This window comes from Perna viridis, chromosome 1, assembly GCF_037379345.1.
Source record: "Perna viridis isolate PV_CMFRI_1.1 ecotype Kerala chromosome 1, ASM3737934v1, whole genome shotgun sequence".
In the NCBI taxonomy this organism is placed as follows: Eukaryota; Metazoa; Mollusca; class Bivalvia; order Mytilida; family Mytilidae; genus Perna; species Perna viridis.
The window spans coordinates 48,784,979-48,802,557 of record NC_142445.1 but is presented as its reverse complement, the minus strand read 5'-3'; the positions used below and the strand labels follow the sequence as shown (position 1 = coordinate 48,802,557).

Here is a 17,579-nt window from a genome sequence, read left to right as displayed (position 1 = left end):
ACGTGTAAATAGGTCACTCTGGTAACAGAGGACGAGAAATTCTGAATGAACCAGTCCTGAACCGGCCGCTCTGGTAACAGAAAAAGCCTTATTCAAACCCACCTTCCCGATGTACCACAGAAGGGTATAACACAATATGGTCTAACGCAGAATTATAGGATTTTACCCCCATCTCATCTTGCCAGATTCCGCCAAAATGGTCACCAAAAGCGCGGGAAAAGAGAGCGAGATACAATACTTGCGAAGAAAACTTTTTTTTTGTTTTGTTTATATGCATATATGCTACTGATATGTACGATTGTTTTAATATTCATTATCAAATGAGCTTCCTCACTTTCCGAGTTTTTTTTCTACTGCTACAAAATATATTTTTTGTGCAGCATTAAAATCTAGGCTGATTGTTTGAAGCACACTGCTTAGCTTGTTTCATATTTTTCATACTGTTTAAATGTTTGATATTCATTAACATCTGAGTTTACTCGTTTTTTCGAGTTTTCTCTACTATATGGTTTGTGCAGTGGCAGTATTACCATTTCTTTTAGATACTATGTAGTATCTTACTGTCGTGTTCGAAAACTAAATTTAAAAAAAAAATGGATAAATGAAAGATACTTTTTAATAGTAATTTAAATAAAGCCATACTAAGAATACCATAGCCTGTTTGAATCTGCAGATGCTAACCCCTGAAGTAATATCGATTTTATAAAATTCCATCACGCACCTCTTCTTACATACATGTATATATGGTAAACCTCCATAAACACTCTCGTAAAATGTGCATAAAATTAAAGATGCGAAACCATTTATAATATTCTTCACGCATCATACTGTAAAAAATTCCCTATGTCCTTTATGCAGGGAAAGGAGCAAAAAACTTTCCTAAACTGTCGAAAAGTAGAATAGAAATTCATGGAGCTTTACAAGATTTTGATTTGCAAACAAACAAAGACGAGAATTTTATTTTAGTTAACGACGTTGAATCGGGCATAGTCATCTTTTCCTGTAACACCAACCTGGAATGTCTTTGCAATGAAATGAAAGATACTTTCATTGACGGTACATTTAAATCATGTCCAAAGTTCTTCTTCCAACTTTATTCCGTCCACGGTTGCAAAATCGGTAATATTTCCTGTTGTCTTTGTATTGCTTCCACAGAAAACTTAAGAGTGATATAGTAAAATGTGGGATTTGCTGATCGATGCTTGTATATCGCGAAATTTAACCCTCGCGCCTGACACGATTCATATTGATTTTGAATGTGCAATGCACAAAGCCGTAACTGAAAAAAATCCCCACTGCTACAATCAGCTATTGTCGGTTCCAATTAGGGTAAAGTTGGTGGAGAAAAATACAATCAGTTGGTATAAGCGCAGAATACAAAGACAAAGACTCAGACATTGGCAAATTGCTGGGGCACTTTTTCGGGTTGGCTTTTTTACCGCGCGACGGAATCGAAGAATGCTTCGTTGAAATTATATCCGTCGCTCCGTCTGACGACAAATGCATCAGGTTCGCTGATGATATATTAGAAACTTACGTAGACCCACCTCCATATACCCTCCATTGGTGTAGGCATCACCCCCAAAACCAGACGAAGAGAGAACAACAAATGGCCCTGAGTCGTATCACGCTCGTTTAAATGAGGAATTTTACACAAGTTATCCAAGCATATTTGTGTCCTCGGTGTGCTCCTGAAGTTACAGGCTACATGGTACATCAAAATGTGAACGTTTTCCGTGAAAGCTCAGGTGAAAGACACGAAAAGGAAAAGATGGAATATATAGTAGACCAGTACAACAAACTTACAAGAAAAGACATTCCAGCTCTTGACTATGTCCGCCGTGTTGGATACAAATACAAACGTACTTCGCGAGAACTGATAGATAGTATGTATAGATATTAACTTTATAATCAGTTTTAGCTCTCTAGTGCCGCCTATTTTACTTCTTAAAAGTTAATGATGACTTTAGTGCTGACTGTTATTTGACCAGAGGCTAATTACAACATTAAAAGTTGTTTTAATAATTCTCAAAGTAGATTTTATGCTTGTTTTTCTGAATTGTAGTAAACGCTGTTGTGCGTTTTCAAATGATCGTAGGATTTGAAATAGAAAATGCCGCCGTCTAATGCTTGGTCTTATTTTAAAAGAAGTGCAGATGAGAAACGCGTTAAATGCAAACTACGGCACTTTGAACTACAACAGGCGGGACAAGTAATGTGCTAAATCATCGTTAGATTTTCTTTTAATCGACGACGACGAAGTTCAGTGCATTGACTGAACTGTCGCTATATATGAATAAGCGTGCAGTGCACATGACAAATCACCACATGAATGGTGAAATGAAAACTCTGCAAAATACCCAGTTCTTTCAGTCTTGGCCTGTCAGTATTTGAGTATTCCAGATGTGACCCGTCAGAACGTATATTTTCGTGTGCTGGACTCGTAATTACAAAATTATGAAATCGGCTGTCATCACTCGTGATCGATCAAATAATTTTCTTGAACAAAAATTATATTCCGGAAACTATACCCGAATACGGATGAGACTCCGACATGTATACACTTGCAATTACATTTTCATTTCATTTGTTCATGTTGTACTTATGTTTGTCAAATATAGTATATACAATTTAATCAACTAATATGCGTGTTTTATATCTCAAATCAAATAGAAAACAATAATTTCCTGGTTGTAATTGGCTTGTAAGCTGGTTAATCGATCTAATATTAAAACGGTTAGCCGGTTAGTAACTTCAGATCATTTTGGCATTGCTAATATAAAGTTAATGTATAAAGTATAAAGTATCACCTTCAATGAGCAAAATACGAGTACCAGATTTTATATTCTTCGACAGCAAGTTTGATTTTTTTATATTTAGGGGAATGTTATACAGAACGATTACAAACAAACATTTTAAAGAAAAACCAGACGCAACTTAGCAACCTTTACTATACAACAAATGTGACAATGCGTGTTTCGTTCTTTTCTTGCTTAGAAACCACATGTTCATGTTTATGTTTTTTTTTTAAATTTTTCGTAAAAAAAAAACCACTCATATATAAAAAACAAGAAAAAACTAACAAAACCACCGCAACAACACCAAACTAACTTAAAATCCTAAGTGCTAAAAAGCAAGTATCGCCGTTTAGGTTTAAATAAGAACAGCTAACTCATCAAATACTTTGACAAACAATTAAAAACCAGTAATGTGAATTGAAAAAGATATTTTATTATAATTTAAATTGAAATACATAACAAGCTATTATTTACGCTACACATGCAGTTACGTTTATAAAGTTTATGTATTGGCATACACTGATTCTTCTTCCATTAAGCAATCTTTGACGAAACTGTAACAGAACTCATACTGTTCCTGAAAAGATATTAGTGATAAATGAACCAGACAATTAAAGTATAACGTAAGAGAAAAGGATATGGTTTAAAGTAACTGCATGCATTTTCTTAAGAAGATAGAATTCTGTCATCTTTCTTCTATAATCTGAGTCTAGTCTAAAATACAACTTACTATTATACAACCACTTCTTTTCATATTAAAAAAATCAATATTCGATTCCCCATCATTCTCTTCTCCGACTTTTTTTTAAACCGTGTTCTGCTATAGGATATATTCAACCATCGGAACAGCTTAGAATTTTCACAAATTTCATTAAAAATAAAACTTCCATTCATGGAGAACACTAAATCATACCCTTATTCGAAGTGTGGAATTAAAACAAATACTGACAGCTTTTTTATGTCACACTAGACATTTAATTTCAAGTAAAAATTAGTCACCGACGACATTTGATTAAAAGTTCTTGCAATGAACCAAAAGGAAAAGTATTTGTTTTTTCTCTCTCTCGAATTTTGTGAAAAAACAACCATCCTTTGAACATTTGGATAGAGTTTGCCTTATTTGTTTTTAACGATCATAGAAGAATGAAACATAAATAAATGAATAATTGGATTGTCTTCGTTAAAGTGCAGTGATCTTTGATTTTCTGATTTATACAATTCCTTTGAACAATGCCAGCATTACTTACGGAACGAGTGAAAAATTCTGGTCTCCGAATCTGCATATTTCGAACTATTTGAAAAATATCTATTTCATTATCTAAACCCATTTTTTCTAGTACTAAACATACGGCAACATACAGTCCACATTTACTGCACCCATCTCTATATAAAAAAAACACAACATTTAACTCAATTATGCTTAGTTGCCATGGTTTTGAACAAAATATCGTTGATTATCAACGAATTTCACTTAAATAAAGGACAGTTTTTTTTTGTTTTTACAAAATCATAATTTATGAAATAAAATGAAATATTTTTAACAATAATCTATTCTTACATCCAAATCATATAAATCTTTTATAAATTTATGCAGCAATCTGTATAAAAATTAAACAGGAGGTGATCCATGCATGTCAAAAAACCCACCAAATTTACTTTTATTTCCTACTCAGAATCAGACATAGACCACGTAATCAGCCTTGGTTTTTCATCTGGGTGTTCCGCTTTTGAGATAAAATTCATGTAGATTGTACATGAAATTAGCACCTTGCAAGAGTTATCATTCTTGATTTGCTTTGACTTAGTTGGTTTTAGTGGAAGATAAATGTATGATTTTTTTCAAAAGTACAGATCTGAATACAAAAAAATGTATGTTCTCTAAAAGTATAGCATCTGAAGATCGTAAACACATTGTTTGTTCCGTTGGTTTTTCTACATAATGAATCACCTATGCCATAGGCAGTGTCTGAATTTAATATTGACTGGTACTTAAGTAGACACAAACAAACGTTTGAACAAACAAATCTTTGGTCAAATAAAAATAGCGGTAAACATATTAGAAATATTGACATTCCCAATATCATATAATGGAAACAGACATCACAAAGCTTGTTTTCTTCATTTATTTAAGTACAAGGAATAACATTAAGCTTTTAAAAACATCCCTGTTTAAAACTAATAAAATGAGAGTATACCTGCATGCAACAGTTATTTTGCCAGTACATTTTTGTTCATATTCCTTCATCTTTTTGTAAAAGTCGATAAGCAAGTATGTAGAGGTAGGGATGAACGTCTCTTCGTACCATTCATTGTATGTAAGTATGTTGACTTTTCTTCTTTCCTTGTTTTTCTGGATCAAAATACACTCAACTTTCAGACATCACGAGAAAAGATGAGTCCTTTGTATTGATACATGATGAATGATATACAAGTATACAGCCGTATAAAGTTTTGTCCCAGTGAATTGAATTTGTCTTACATAATCCCTTAAACATCTTTCAATTAACAATTGATACACAGTTTCCCCAACTGTACTATTTATGTAGTTAGTTTTGTTAACATATTCTTAAGATCAAATACAAAATCAAAAGTTTATTCACGGGAACATAAATTCAACAAATGTCTTTTTTCCAATCTTACAATAAAAACCATTGTTACCTTATTCTCTAGAATAACGCACACATCTGTATCAGATATGTCATTCTCTTTGTATACATTAAATATCTCGAATACAAGAGGTGCTTCTTCATCTGGCCATATTTGGGCATTCTGAAGTAATCAAAATTAAAATTGACCATTTTTAAGAGAAAAACGTACGTAGGTCGTTATCTCACTCCACTGTAAGCCGGTATAATCGTAATTAAAAATCTTGTACACTTTACATATATTTCCCAATAATTAGCAGGCGTCCGAAGTGAGGTAAATTAAATATCAGTAAAATATCATTAAAGAAGTGTAACCAACTACTTACAAGATTAAAATCATCCAGTAAAACTACAAGTTCACAATCATGATCATACACCATCGTCCAGAAATCAACAACTGTAGATTGCAATGGACATTGGGTGACTAAAAATCCATTGGCTTCCAAGAATCCCTGTGAGGAGAAAAAAAATGTTCGACGGTGATTTTTTATTTTTATTAACCTTTGAAAGAAAACGATACAGAACGATTCTGTTGCGAAGACTCATAGTTCAAACTGTAGTAGAGTATCTCAACAGATTGAGTAAGATCTTTGTCAAAGAACTGCACTGAAATTTATTGGGTCGTTTCCGGTTATCTCCACTTTACTTAACACAGTGTATATCGGTATAAAACATTTTTTGGTCTTTGTACCTGGATTACATTCTTTTGAATACCACTATAACATTGGTTCCCTTGATTACTCTTTCCAACCGAATAGCGAGCCTTCACAGCAAATATATACAAAATACTAAAGTATGAACTTATTCGATGAACTTTTGTGCATTTTTATTGTACTGAGAACAATTATAACCTTATTAAGACTTGACTACCTGACTTTAGAACAATATTAGTTTGTCTTGACACACCACAACACACGTTTTAATCAAGAAAAATATGTACGGACAGGAAAAAAAGTATTGAAACATCTTTCATGGTCAAGGAAGAATAACTACTGATAATTGGAGAGATGATTTAAACTTGAATGTGTGCATATATAATTCAGACAAGTTTATAGATTTACTTGACGGGTAATTCAAACAAACGTTTTATGTTAGATTGAAGTCATCACTACAGAAGTTTTATGGTCGTCATCATGAACTCGTGGATCGCTATGGTGTATCCACCTGCATCATGAAAACTGATTTATTCAACGATTCATAGTTTTCCTTTCCTCGTTTGTCTACCCCGGACTTGACTTTTATGAGCAACTCGGCGGGTGTTTCTAGGAAAACAGAGGACGCTTACCCTAACGGTGCACCTGGTCCATGCTCCCAGTTTTTAGTGGAGTCCGAATTCCTCATTTGCTTGTGTTACTTTGTATGTATGATTTTAGTTACTTTATGTTCTTTGTTATGTATGTCTGTTTTCCATGTCTGGTCTTTGTCCCTGGATTACATTCTTTTGATTACCGCTATAACATTGGTTCCCTTGATTACTTTTTCATGATTTTGTTTTGTTTTGTTGTATTATGTCATGTTTAAATTTTGAAATATATGATTGAATGTGATAATGATGTATTACTGACCTCCGGGAATTTATGTATTAAATGCACATTACAGGGAATGCTAATATATTGACATGATGACCTACTGATATAATGACAGCATTAATGTAATCAGTCCTTTTTCCAGCAAAAGACATCAGGTAAGGTCTGTAACTATCATCTAAAAGGATAATGTTTATTGTAAGCTATAAAATCACACAAAAAACCCAAATACAAAACTACAAACGATAAAAAATAATTATAATAAATAAACAGAAATAAACAAATGAAAGTGACACTAAAATAAAAAAAAATACAACCATGACCCATTTTCTTTTTTCAGAATAAATATAATCATAGAAAACTTAAGCATTAACATTGCAAAGCTCATAACAATCCATGACCTATAGCTATCATTTGAAATTGAGGAGATATGCTTTTACATATGTTTTAGAATACGCATATAGTAAGATCGTTTGGACAGGTTTTTGAGATGGGTCTCAGGCAGATGGCATTAACTTTGGGCTTGGATGACTAAGAAACCACAAATGATTAAAAAATATATTTATCCTTAAAAAATTATAGATACATATATGCAGGTGCGTTGGTGTTTACTTCCAATACATGGAGGTTTAAAGAATTTAAGATATATCAGCGCAGAATATTGTAATTTTATAGGCTCGCTGAGCTGTTTTACCGTTTCTTTCTTAGAGCATGCTGTTGACTTATTCAATATGATAACAAATATGTCTTATAACCATGGAAAGTACATACGAGCTAATATACTTGAATCAGAATTTTTCATGATATTTTTCGGATGAACTGATGCCGAATACAGATCGTCCGTGTAGGCTGGCCGCAAGCTGTGTAGTTTCTAAACATAAAAAGTATGTTGCTAAGTAGTAAAGTTAACAAGTAGAAAAGTTAACAAATCCTTTGATCTCAGTTACCACTATATAGATGACATCTTATCGTTAAACAATTACTGTTTCGGGTATTTGATACATGACATCTACTCCAAAAAAGTTGACACTACAGACACTGTGAAGTCGGTCTCATATCTTAACCTACACTTGAAGATCGGTGATAAAGGAAAACCATTGACTAAAATATACGACAAACGCAATGACTTTTCATTCCGTATTGTCAACTTTCTAGAAAAGCAGTGGACGCTTACTCTACCGGTGCACTTGGTTCATGCTTCCAGTTTTTAGTGGAGTCCGAGTTTTCATTTTGTTGCTTTGTACGTATAGTTTTAGTTATTTTATGTCCTTTGTTGTATGTGTCTGTTTTCCATGTCTGGTCTTTGTCCCTGGATCACATTCTTTTGGTTTTTTTTAGACTCTTGATTCCTTTGATTGCTCTTTAATATATTCTGTGGCATCATGAGTTTAATAGTTCTAAACAAAACATGGACACCTATAAATAGCCCTTTCAAATTTTTTGGCGAGAGGTTATATGCACGCCAAGTCGCAATGTATGATGATGGATATATTCATTTTACTTACGCTAGTTATTAACACTTAGAAAATCATTTTATAATTGAGAATTGCCAAGACTTACAGAACGGAAGACAGGCTACAACTGATATGGACATCATAAACAATCACGAAAAAGCTTGTTTTTAATGTATGATATTGTTAGACATCGTATGGTTTCCATCCCACTTCGTCCTTTGATAACTTTTTCCAACATTTCGTTTTTGAAACATGCACTTATATCAAAAAGAAATTTGACAAAAAATATTTAATTGTTATGATAGCGCATTTATCTTGAATTGTGATCATTATTTATATCGATGCTTACTTGGAATTGTTTTCTGTACATTTTTTGGTTTGAAGGCAATGTTTCTTCTTGTTCTTCAACGATTTTACAGAAATCTGACGTTGGAATGGATGTAACAGGAATGGTGAATAGTTCAAGTAACGCTTCAAACACTGCCGTATACTGCTCCTGTATGGAATAGTAAAATATGATTAAGAGAAAAAACTTCAACTTATCACACATGATATTTCTTATGTAATACTTTCATTTTACGACTATTTTCACGTAACATATGTAATTCGTTCACGAAAATATTGAACTAAAATATACAGCCGTTCACTTTATTGTCTTTATGTAATTGATTTTTATTTATAAGACACAAGATTCCTATGAAGCATGGGCGAGTGTTTAAGTAACATACGTGGGTTTGTAACATATTCATCCTGTCTCTTCTCATTATCTGTACATACTCCATTACATCTACCTCACCAGTTGTTTTCCCATGTGAATAGAGGGCATCTATTGCTATAAATGTCCCAGTTCTTCCAATACCAGCACTCCAATTAAAATAATTTCTCATCGAATCACCAGAAATCCATGAATTGCAAAAAGTTGTTTTATTGTTTTGCGAACCCTGACAGATATTGACGCTATCAGAAATTATAAATAGTTATTACCGGTATTTCATCGCTATTTCTGATGTTTTGGAATCATCTTTACTAATTTAAATGTCTAAAGTAATGTTATCAAATAATATAATCATTCTTTGATTTATGCTGTGTATTTGTGTGTTTGTGTATTCTAATGTAACACTTTAAAGTTTGAAGCAAAACTAGGGAATCTTATTAGACAGCATATGATATCCTGAATAGTATTTCTACTACTGTTTATATGCATTTGAAGCATACCTGCAGTGAACAAGCAAAGGACCATCTTGAGCGTTACTGTGGGTTTTAACTTTTCTGTAAAATGTCACCAGTTTGACTATGTCAGGTACGCCATAATCTGGCCATTGTGTAAAATGGAAGTGATGCACTTCTGTCTGCTTAATTTTCTATAAGTAAATATTATCTACTGCAAGCACAAGATCCATTTAAACATTGGGAACAATTTATTGACGCTATATATATATTGATTTCTTGTGACATGCATCATTAATTTGATCCTCTCTCCTACATAATAACACCTAAATGAACTGTCCTGTACTACCATACATCGTGTACTAAGTTACAGCCCTAGATTAATCGTATGAGGGGGACTGACCCGGCCATCCGAATGATCCGATATATATATATAATATATATATATATATATATATAACAAACGTCTCAGAATGTAACGACTCTATTAGCTACAGTGCTTGATCAAATTGATACAGGGAAGATAATATAAACTTATAGAAGAGTCTGAAAAATTCACAACGTTAGAACTGTCAAAGTTGCGATGCAAATTTTGGGTCGTTCCCTCCGCGGGACTCGAACTCGTACCGCTGTGACATCTATGGCAACACCGCCTGCACAAAGTCCCGCGCCCTAGACCACTCGACCAACTAGGCTATGTAAAAGTAAAGCTTTCGGTGGCCGGGTCATTCCTCCTTGTAGGATTAATCTAGGTCTGTAACTTTTCTCAAGGAATTTGTAAGTAGAATAGAGGATCAAACTAATGATGCATATCACAAAACATCAATATTAAACAAGGATCTAAAATCGTTGAGAATTTTTCAGACCTATCTATACGTTTACATATTTCCCCTGTATCAATTTGATCCAATGGAGCGGTGTAGCGAATAGAGTCTGAGACGTTTATATATATATATAGATAGAGTCGTCACATTCTGAGACGTTTGTATAATATTCATTTGTTGTGACATGCATCATTAATTTGATCCTCTATCCTACATAATAACACCAACTGTCCCGCACTACCATACATCATGTACTAAGTTACAGCCCTAGATTAATCGTACGAGGAGGAATGACCCGGCCAGCGAAAGCTATATTTTATATAGCCTAGCTGGTCGAGTGGTCTATGGCGCTGGACTTAGTGCAGGCGGCGTTGCCATAGATGTCACAGCGGTACGAGTAGAGTCCCCGGAGGGAACGACCAAAAATTTGCTTCGCAAATTTGACAGTTCTAACATCGTTGGGAATTTTTCAGACCTTTACATATATTTGACATTTCGTGTAAACATTCAATCACTTTCTTATGCTAATATTGTCCATATAAAAAAATTCTGAAAAGACAAGTTTAAGCTGCATATACTATTTCCAGGGTAGTCTTTGTTTCATGGTATTCATTATAAATATAACTATGATTTTTCTTTAAATCATTTATGTTTCCATACCAATGGTAATACTCAAAATTTTGCCTTTTATGTAATCTGTAAAGCTTGTTTTTAAAGATACTACCTTTTTATCAGACATTAAAAGACATCTGTGGTCATATATTGAATGACGTGTTTCTGACATCATCACTAGCGTATGTGCATCTAATTCCATGGGTGTGTTGATTTCACTTGGCCAATACTGGTCACATTTGGACTAAACATAAATACACGGAGATATTGCAAACAAACAAAAATAGAATACCAGTATCTATGTATATATCATATTCTCGCGTAAATAATAAAACGGTTGTTTAATTAATCTGTCGAACAAATATAGGAGCATTTTGATATCTATCATAAATAGTCATAAAACATATCATTTGAATTGTGTAACGATATACGAAGGATAAACCTAAACATGATTTTTATTTAATGTATCATATATTTACCTTCCCTTCTTCTTCTAAGTTCGTGACCATTACAATGGTGCCAACACCCTCTTGCCAAATCATATGCCAAAAGTCTTTTACTGTGTTATTTTTTGGTCCTTAACAACAATACAAAAAATATTGTTTAAACTTCAACGTGCTTTTAAAAGTAGAGGGACGTCTTATAACCTTAAGTACTCCGCCAAACATGAATGGCTCGGAAATGACATATTTTGAAACTGGCTAGTACAGTTCAGAAGTGATTGATTGACGTTTCTAACGCAGGCGCACAGTAAAAACAAAGTCTCCCATATTCCCGTTAGTGGAGCCATCAGTGATAAAACATCAAACATCAAACAGACAAATGTTAATTGAATACAAACAGCTCCATCCAAGAAAGGTATAGCCTCAAAATCATTTTCCCATATACAAGAAAACAAATTGCATGAAATTTTTAATTGTTTTCTGTCTTTATACAGTATAAATATTGATATGTTTGATAATGTTATGCGATTCATCCACTTTTAAATGTAGAGAGTTCAAATCAACGACAGTTTTCATCGCTGATTGAATAAAATAAAATTTACCTTGTGATGCAATATATGCTTTCTCTTTAGTATAACTCTACAATAAAGTTTCCACATGTTTGTTGAACGCATACAAAAAATGTTAAGTTTAAGTCAAATTCGACAGTGATAAAAATCGGTGAGTTGTGTAATGCAGAACAGTTTCAAACAGATAAGCTTGATATGCCATTAAATATCCACTGACAGAACAAACAATAAATAATGCATTTCTAAGCATTTTCTAAATCGTTTTTTATAATTTAACTAATCCCAAGATATTATGTAGTCATGTATTATTAAAAAAATGATTTATCTTAATTTCAGAGGGCAATTGCGATTTTAAACACATTTTGTATAAACCTTTCTTATGACTTACATCTATAAAGCTGGCATTGATATAGTCATGTTTACTGTCACCTTTGAGTATAACACGTGAATGGTCATCTGTAATCATAAATCAAATTATACATGCTTATAAATGGTTCGTTACAGTTGTTTTGCGAATCCAGTTTTTTGACAAGTAAGAACATTTTAGGTTACAACTAATTCAACTAATGAGATTTTAAAACGTATGCAAAAAAGCGAAAAAATCCTAAACAACTCGTGGATCGTTATGGTGTATCCATCTGCACCATGAAAACTGATTTATTCAACGGGTCATAGTTTTCCTTTCCTCCTTTGTCTACCCCGTGTTTCTAGAAACGCAGAGGACGCTTACCCTACCGGTGCACCTGGTCCTTGCTCCCAGTTTTTAGTGGAGTCCGAGTTGCTCATTCGCTTTTGTTACTTTGTATATATGATTTTAGTTACTTCATGTTCTTTGTTGTGTATGTCTGTTTTCCATGTCTGGTCTTTGTCCCTGTATTACATTCTTTTGATTACCCTATAACCTTGGTTCCCTTGATTACTCTTGCACTACAAGGTAGTCAACCCCAAATGATATCATCAGAGCTATTAGTGTAAACATACAGCTTTTAGGTGATGCATAGTGTTCTTCAGGTTAAACATAAAATAGAATCTCCACAACACATTAAACTAAGTGATTTTAGCATTGGAGCCTATTGGAAGTGATATTATTGGTATGTAGCATTTACTACCAAAGCATTATAAGTTGTTCCAAGTAAGCCAGAGTGAAAAGGTTTTCCTGACTTCAAAATGAAGCGAAAACACAGTAAAATAGAAAAGAGCAAAACAAAACAAAACTTAAATCTAGTTATATCAGTACTTACATGGCCATGTCGTTTTAAAACGATTCTTGTTTCTGTTGATTTCTTTTAATCCCTCGCTATGTGGATGAACTGGTCCTTTTGGCAATAGCTTAAAATCAGAAGGAAATATGTATATATTTAAATGAATATATTCAGATTTTGGAGTATAAGGTCACGTTAATTGGTATACTTTTTTGTTATGTAATTGTTGTCTCAATCTCCAGTGCTATGTTTGTTGTAGAATTTTTTACTAACAAGTCAGTTCCCTCTCTTCAGTTGAGTTGATTAAAATTTTATCAGTTAATTTAACTCTGTAAATGCTGTTAGTTTTGATGTCAATTTTGTAGTATATAAGCATCATTGTTTTTTACATGCTCAGTGTGCGTGGTCATGTATATTTTGTTCACTACCATTTAAATAAATATATCAATAAATAATTCATGATGTTAGAACGTCGATCGCAATCGTGGGGAAAGATATCTTAATAAAATACGGTCATTCTTTCTTGTCAAATTCCACATGTTTGACCAAAAAGGAAAAACGAATAATTGGCAAGACTAAGTTTGTGTGAAGAAAATTCATTTTTACCCAGAATATAATAAACAAATAATTCATTTTACCAATTATGGGTCAATACAAATTTAATATGGAAATGTATATGAACCTCGAATTCATTTAGAAATCCGTTATTTTTTCTCTTTTCTTTTATAGTAATTTCTAATTCCTCAATTGATATTTTATAATGCTGGTTTGATTGTTCCTTTGATACATTGCCATATACATAAACATCACTGGTTTCTTCGTCGTTGCCTCTTGCGTCTAATTCGATACCAAAGTTTGCAAATCCTTCATTTTTAGTGAAAGATTCCGATAGTTTATTACATTTAACAGGAATATTTTCATACTGATCTGTACTTGTGTGAGGGTGATCTGAAATACAAGTACAAACATTTATTTAATAAAAATGATATTATAAATGTTTGCTTTCCAGAACAAGGTGGCATTTCAACATTACAATTATCACATTTTTCTATTAATTGATTGAACATATTATTTATTGTTAATCAGATTTCGACTAATAGCATTAAACGTGGGCACCCATTAGTGCATTATGTAGCTAAACTGTTACTGTATTATATTTACTTGCAATATAACGGGTGCCGCTGGCGGAAAATGATATGCTTACTCTTTGGGAGCATCTAATATTTTTTGTGGAAGTTCATATTTCTAGTGCTTTATTTTTGTGTGTGACGTCATGTTTTCATTATCTCTAGTTTTTTTATGTGTAAGAGTAATCAAGGGAACCAAGATTCAAGCAGAAATCAAAAGAATGTAATCCAGGGACAAAGACCAGACATGGAAAACAAACTCAACAAAGAACATAAAGTAACCAAAATTATACATACAAAGTAACAAAAGTAAACGAGCAACTCGGACTCCACTAAAAACTGGGAGCATGGACCAGGTGCAATCTATATCATTCAGTTCGCTACATTGTGTATACAGATCGTCTTTGTTTTCTGTACTTACGTTTAAGTTATATTTTTTGTTTTTCCGTATTTTAATTATCCCCATGCTGACGCTTCAGATTTGCTTTGCTGACATTCATTTAAGAACTCTTAAAAGAAAAAAAAAACATGCTACTTACCGGCAATCGTATTGAGTTTATTAAATTCTGTCATTGATTCCCCTCTTTCTCTTTTAGGTTTTCTGCTTGCTGACCTGCGCCTGAATTTTAGCATTATATTTTTTTAACAACATGTTTTCCTTGAAGTAATGATGATTTTTTAAAGAATGATTTTGTGTTGTGCTAAAAAAGAAGCCAATACTTCGAACTTTTCATTTTTAATATTTGAAATAAGACACTGTCAATTAAAAAAAATCTGCGATGCTTTTACTGTTTATGAAAAGTGCGAAAGACTTTAAATAGTATTATTTCAAATTCGCATTCTTAAATTTTCTGACATAGAAATAGCAAAATTCTGCTAATTAACGAACGCTTACAGTTTATGTTTATTTTAAAGTCTACCTTTTAAGTAGAAAACTTTCAGTAATCAGGCAGAAGATTCAAGCATGCAAAAAAAAAAAAAAAACCCGACGGAATTTACTTTTATCACTTATTCAAGGACAAAAAAGAGACATTAAAACAGAAAGGACTATCATAAAGTGAAAATTTAGCACATGTAGACCAAAAAAAAAAAAAAAAATGCATCGTTTGTTCGTCTGGTTTTTCTATACAATGAACCATCTCTGCAATAGCAAGTATTTGAGCCTAGATGGAGTTGTACTAAAGTATACATATTAAAATATTCAAGGTGCTCATCGTATCATGTTTATTTCACCAACCTTATCAACATAAAACCCAATACCACAACAAGAATTAACAGAATGGCAGCTATACCACCACCGACTATTCCAACTTTAATAGCGCTGTCCTCTAGTGCTTGAGCTGAAATGATTGACATATGTTGTATTATATACTGAGTGTTACATCGGCCCCGGTGGTGATATTGCAGTATCAGATTGATATAGGGTAAACAATATGCAGTTTAAACGTGCACTTATGATGCATATAAAAAGGTATATTTTAATCTAAATATGTAATATATCAGACTATTTTATTTGTGCCGTAATATTATGATCGAATGCCGGTTTATGTTTAAAATGATTGTTAAATTTGCATATACTCTATATTTTACTATCTGAGAACAATAATCTGCTTTATTCCTTTTAATTGACACTTTTGGTTATATACTTAAAGTTCCCCTAAAGTCAATACCTAAGACATTCCTTGTTGAATTGTTTTCATTCATATAAAAAGTTGAAAATTAAATATAGCTCTGAAACTTTGCTATATGTCGTGATTGTAATTCAGCATTTAAGCATGTGCTAAGTTTTGAAAGAAATATTAACAAACTTCTGTATTAAAAAAAATCAAAAGTATAAACGGCATATATTGAAATTAATCTACAGCTTTCAAACTTCGGATTTAAAGACTGAAATTTTGATATTTCTGATCCTAAATGTATTTTGCAGGGCAAATGAACATTTATTTCCATTTCCCCAAATTTTGATACTTTATGATAGTTTATGCTGTCATCCAACTAAATACCAACATCAGTAATAATAAAATATCTAAGTTTTCATTTAAATGCGGTTTTTATTGTGTAAGTTGTGCCTGCTTGTCATGCACTAGGTATCTAGCTAACAGAATATGTGCACCTCCAAACAAATATATGTACTCGTAAAGCTATAAATATATAAAATTATATTATGATTACAATTATGTTATTTGCGTAATATTTTTGAATTAATATGTTTTATTAAAACAACTGAGCATGCCTATTGGTTCAGGGATTTACTATACATGTTAGTGAAATTGTAAATGAAAAATAATTTGTCTAGTAATGTCCTAGATTTTGACTTGATAGTGACATTTTGCTTAAGACATTTCCAAAGTCAACAGCTCTGATAAGATTTTTACCATAATACCTCTCGTTAAAAATTTTCAACATCTTTTATTCCCAATAAAACCTAAAACCGAAATCTTGTTTTTTTTTAAAGATCTAATCTCTAGATTGTAAGAAACAAAAACAACGAAGTTCTACTCATTCTTTTTAGTTTTGTCTCCGTTACTTTAAAATCTTTAATTAATTAATCCCTTTACTTTTCCACATTGTTTGTTTCCTGACCTTTTCAGACTGCAGCAACCAACATACTTTAAAAAATAGACATCGGCATCATGTGAAAGGTGTGAAATAATTACGTTCATGTTATAACATCCTTATCGTTATTAGCGGTTTAGAAGGAGTTGAGTTGAGGATAAGAAATAGGATAAATGAGGATAAAGAAAATGTTACAGTTTCATTGAGTTCTATTCAACAGTTTTGAAGCAGTTGTCGAAATTGGAGACAGTTTAAATGCTTAACAAGTATGTGACACTTAACAATTTAATTGACATGATGATCCGGAGAACCCAGCAATACATCCATGAGTACAGTTACCATCGATAGCCTCACATGTCATATTAACACAGGTTGAACAGGTTCGTTCACAATTGTAACCATAGGATCCATCCGATGAACATTCTAAGAATGAGATAAAATATGGTTACCAGGAGAAAACTCCAGTTTTACGACATAGTTGTATATTTCATTAGAAACGTTACATTACCGATTAAATAAAACTCGTTAAAAATTTTGATAAAATCCAAGATATCAGAAATCAAGTTATTATTTGAAGACACTTTAATATTTTCTAGCGATTTCGCACGGGATCAAATTCTTACTATAAAGCCCAGTCTATTATTGAATCGGTAAAC

The 17,579-nt window shown here is 32.6% G+C and overlaps 1 protein-coding gene across 10 annotated transcripts in view; it reads right to left on the bottom strand.

The window, feature by feature from the left end:
• Window positions 1-3,211: 3,211 nt before the first annotated feature.
• Window positions 3,212-17,579, bottom strand: part of LOC148629125 (uncharacterized) — a 31,039-nt gene continuing 16,671 nt past the window's right edge. For 7 of the 10 annotated variants that reach the window (XM_088544332.1, XM_088544352.1, XM_088544377.1 and 4 more), the window contains 19 exons: window positions 17,206-17,346; window positions 15,605-15,707; window positions 14,907-14,986; window positions 13,923-14,188; window positions 13,280-13,367; window positions 12,427-12,494; window positions 12,072-12,108; window positions 11,506-11,603; window positions 11,139-11,270; window positions 9,639-9,784; window positions 9,152-9,380; window positions 8,773-8,919; window positions 7,741-7,840; window positions 7,074-7,147; window positions 5,770-5,895; window positions 5,457-5,567; window positions 4,994-5,148; window positions 4,046-4,181; window positions 3,212-3,375 (listed from right to left, as the gene is read on the bottom strand). In XM_088544332.1, the coding sequence (XP_088400458.1) occupies window positions 3,301-3,375; window positions 4,046-4,181; window positions 4,994-5,148; window positions 5,457-5,567; window positions 5,770-5,895; window positions 7,074-7,147; window positions 7,741-7,840; window positions 8,773-8,919; window positions 9,152-9,380; window positions 9,639-9,784; window positions 11,139-11,270; window positions 11,506-11,603; window positions 12,072-12,108; window positions 12,427-12,494; window positions 13,280-13,367; window positions 13,923-14,188; window positions 14,907-14,986; window positions 15,605-15,707; window positions 17,206-17,346 (2,312 nt within the window). In that variant the 3' untranslated portion in view covers window positions 3,212-3,300. Of the gene's footprint in view, window positions 3,376-4,045; window positions 4,182-4,993; window positions 5,149-5,456; window positions 5,568-5,769; window positions 5,896-7,073; window positions 7,148-7,740; window positions 7,841-8,772; window positions 8,920-9,151; window positions 9,381-9,638; window positions 9,785-11,138; window positions 11,271-11,505; window positions 11,604-12,071; window positions 12,109-12,426; window positions 12,495-13,279; window positions 13,368-13,922; window positions 14,189-14,906; window positions 14,987-15,604; window positions 15,708-17,205; window positions 17,347-17,579 lie in introns of those variants that run through there. The other 3 variants (XM_088544393.1, XM_088544361.1, XR_015915007.1) reach the window with 2 other exon arrangements.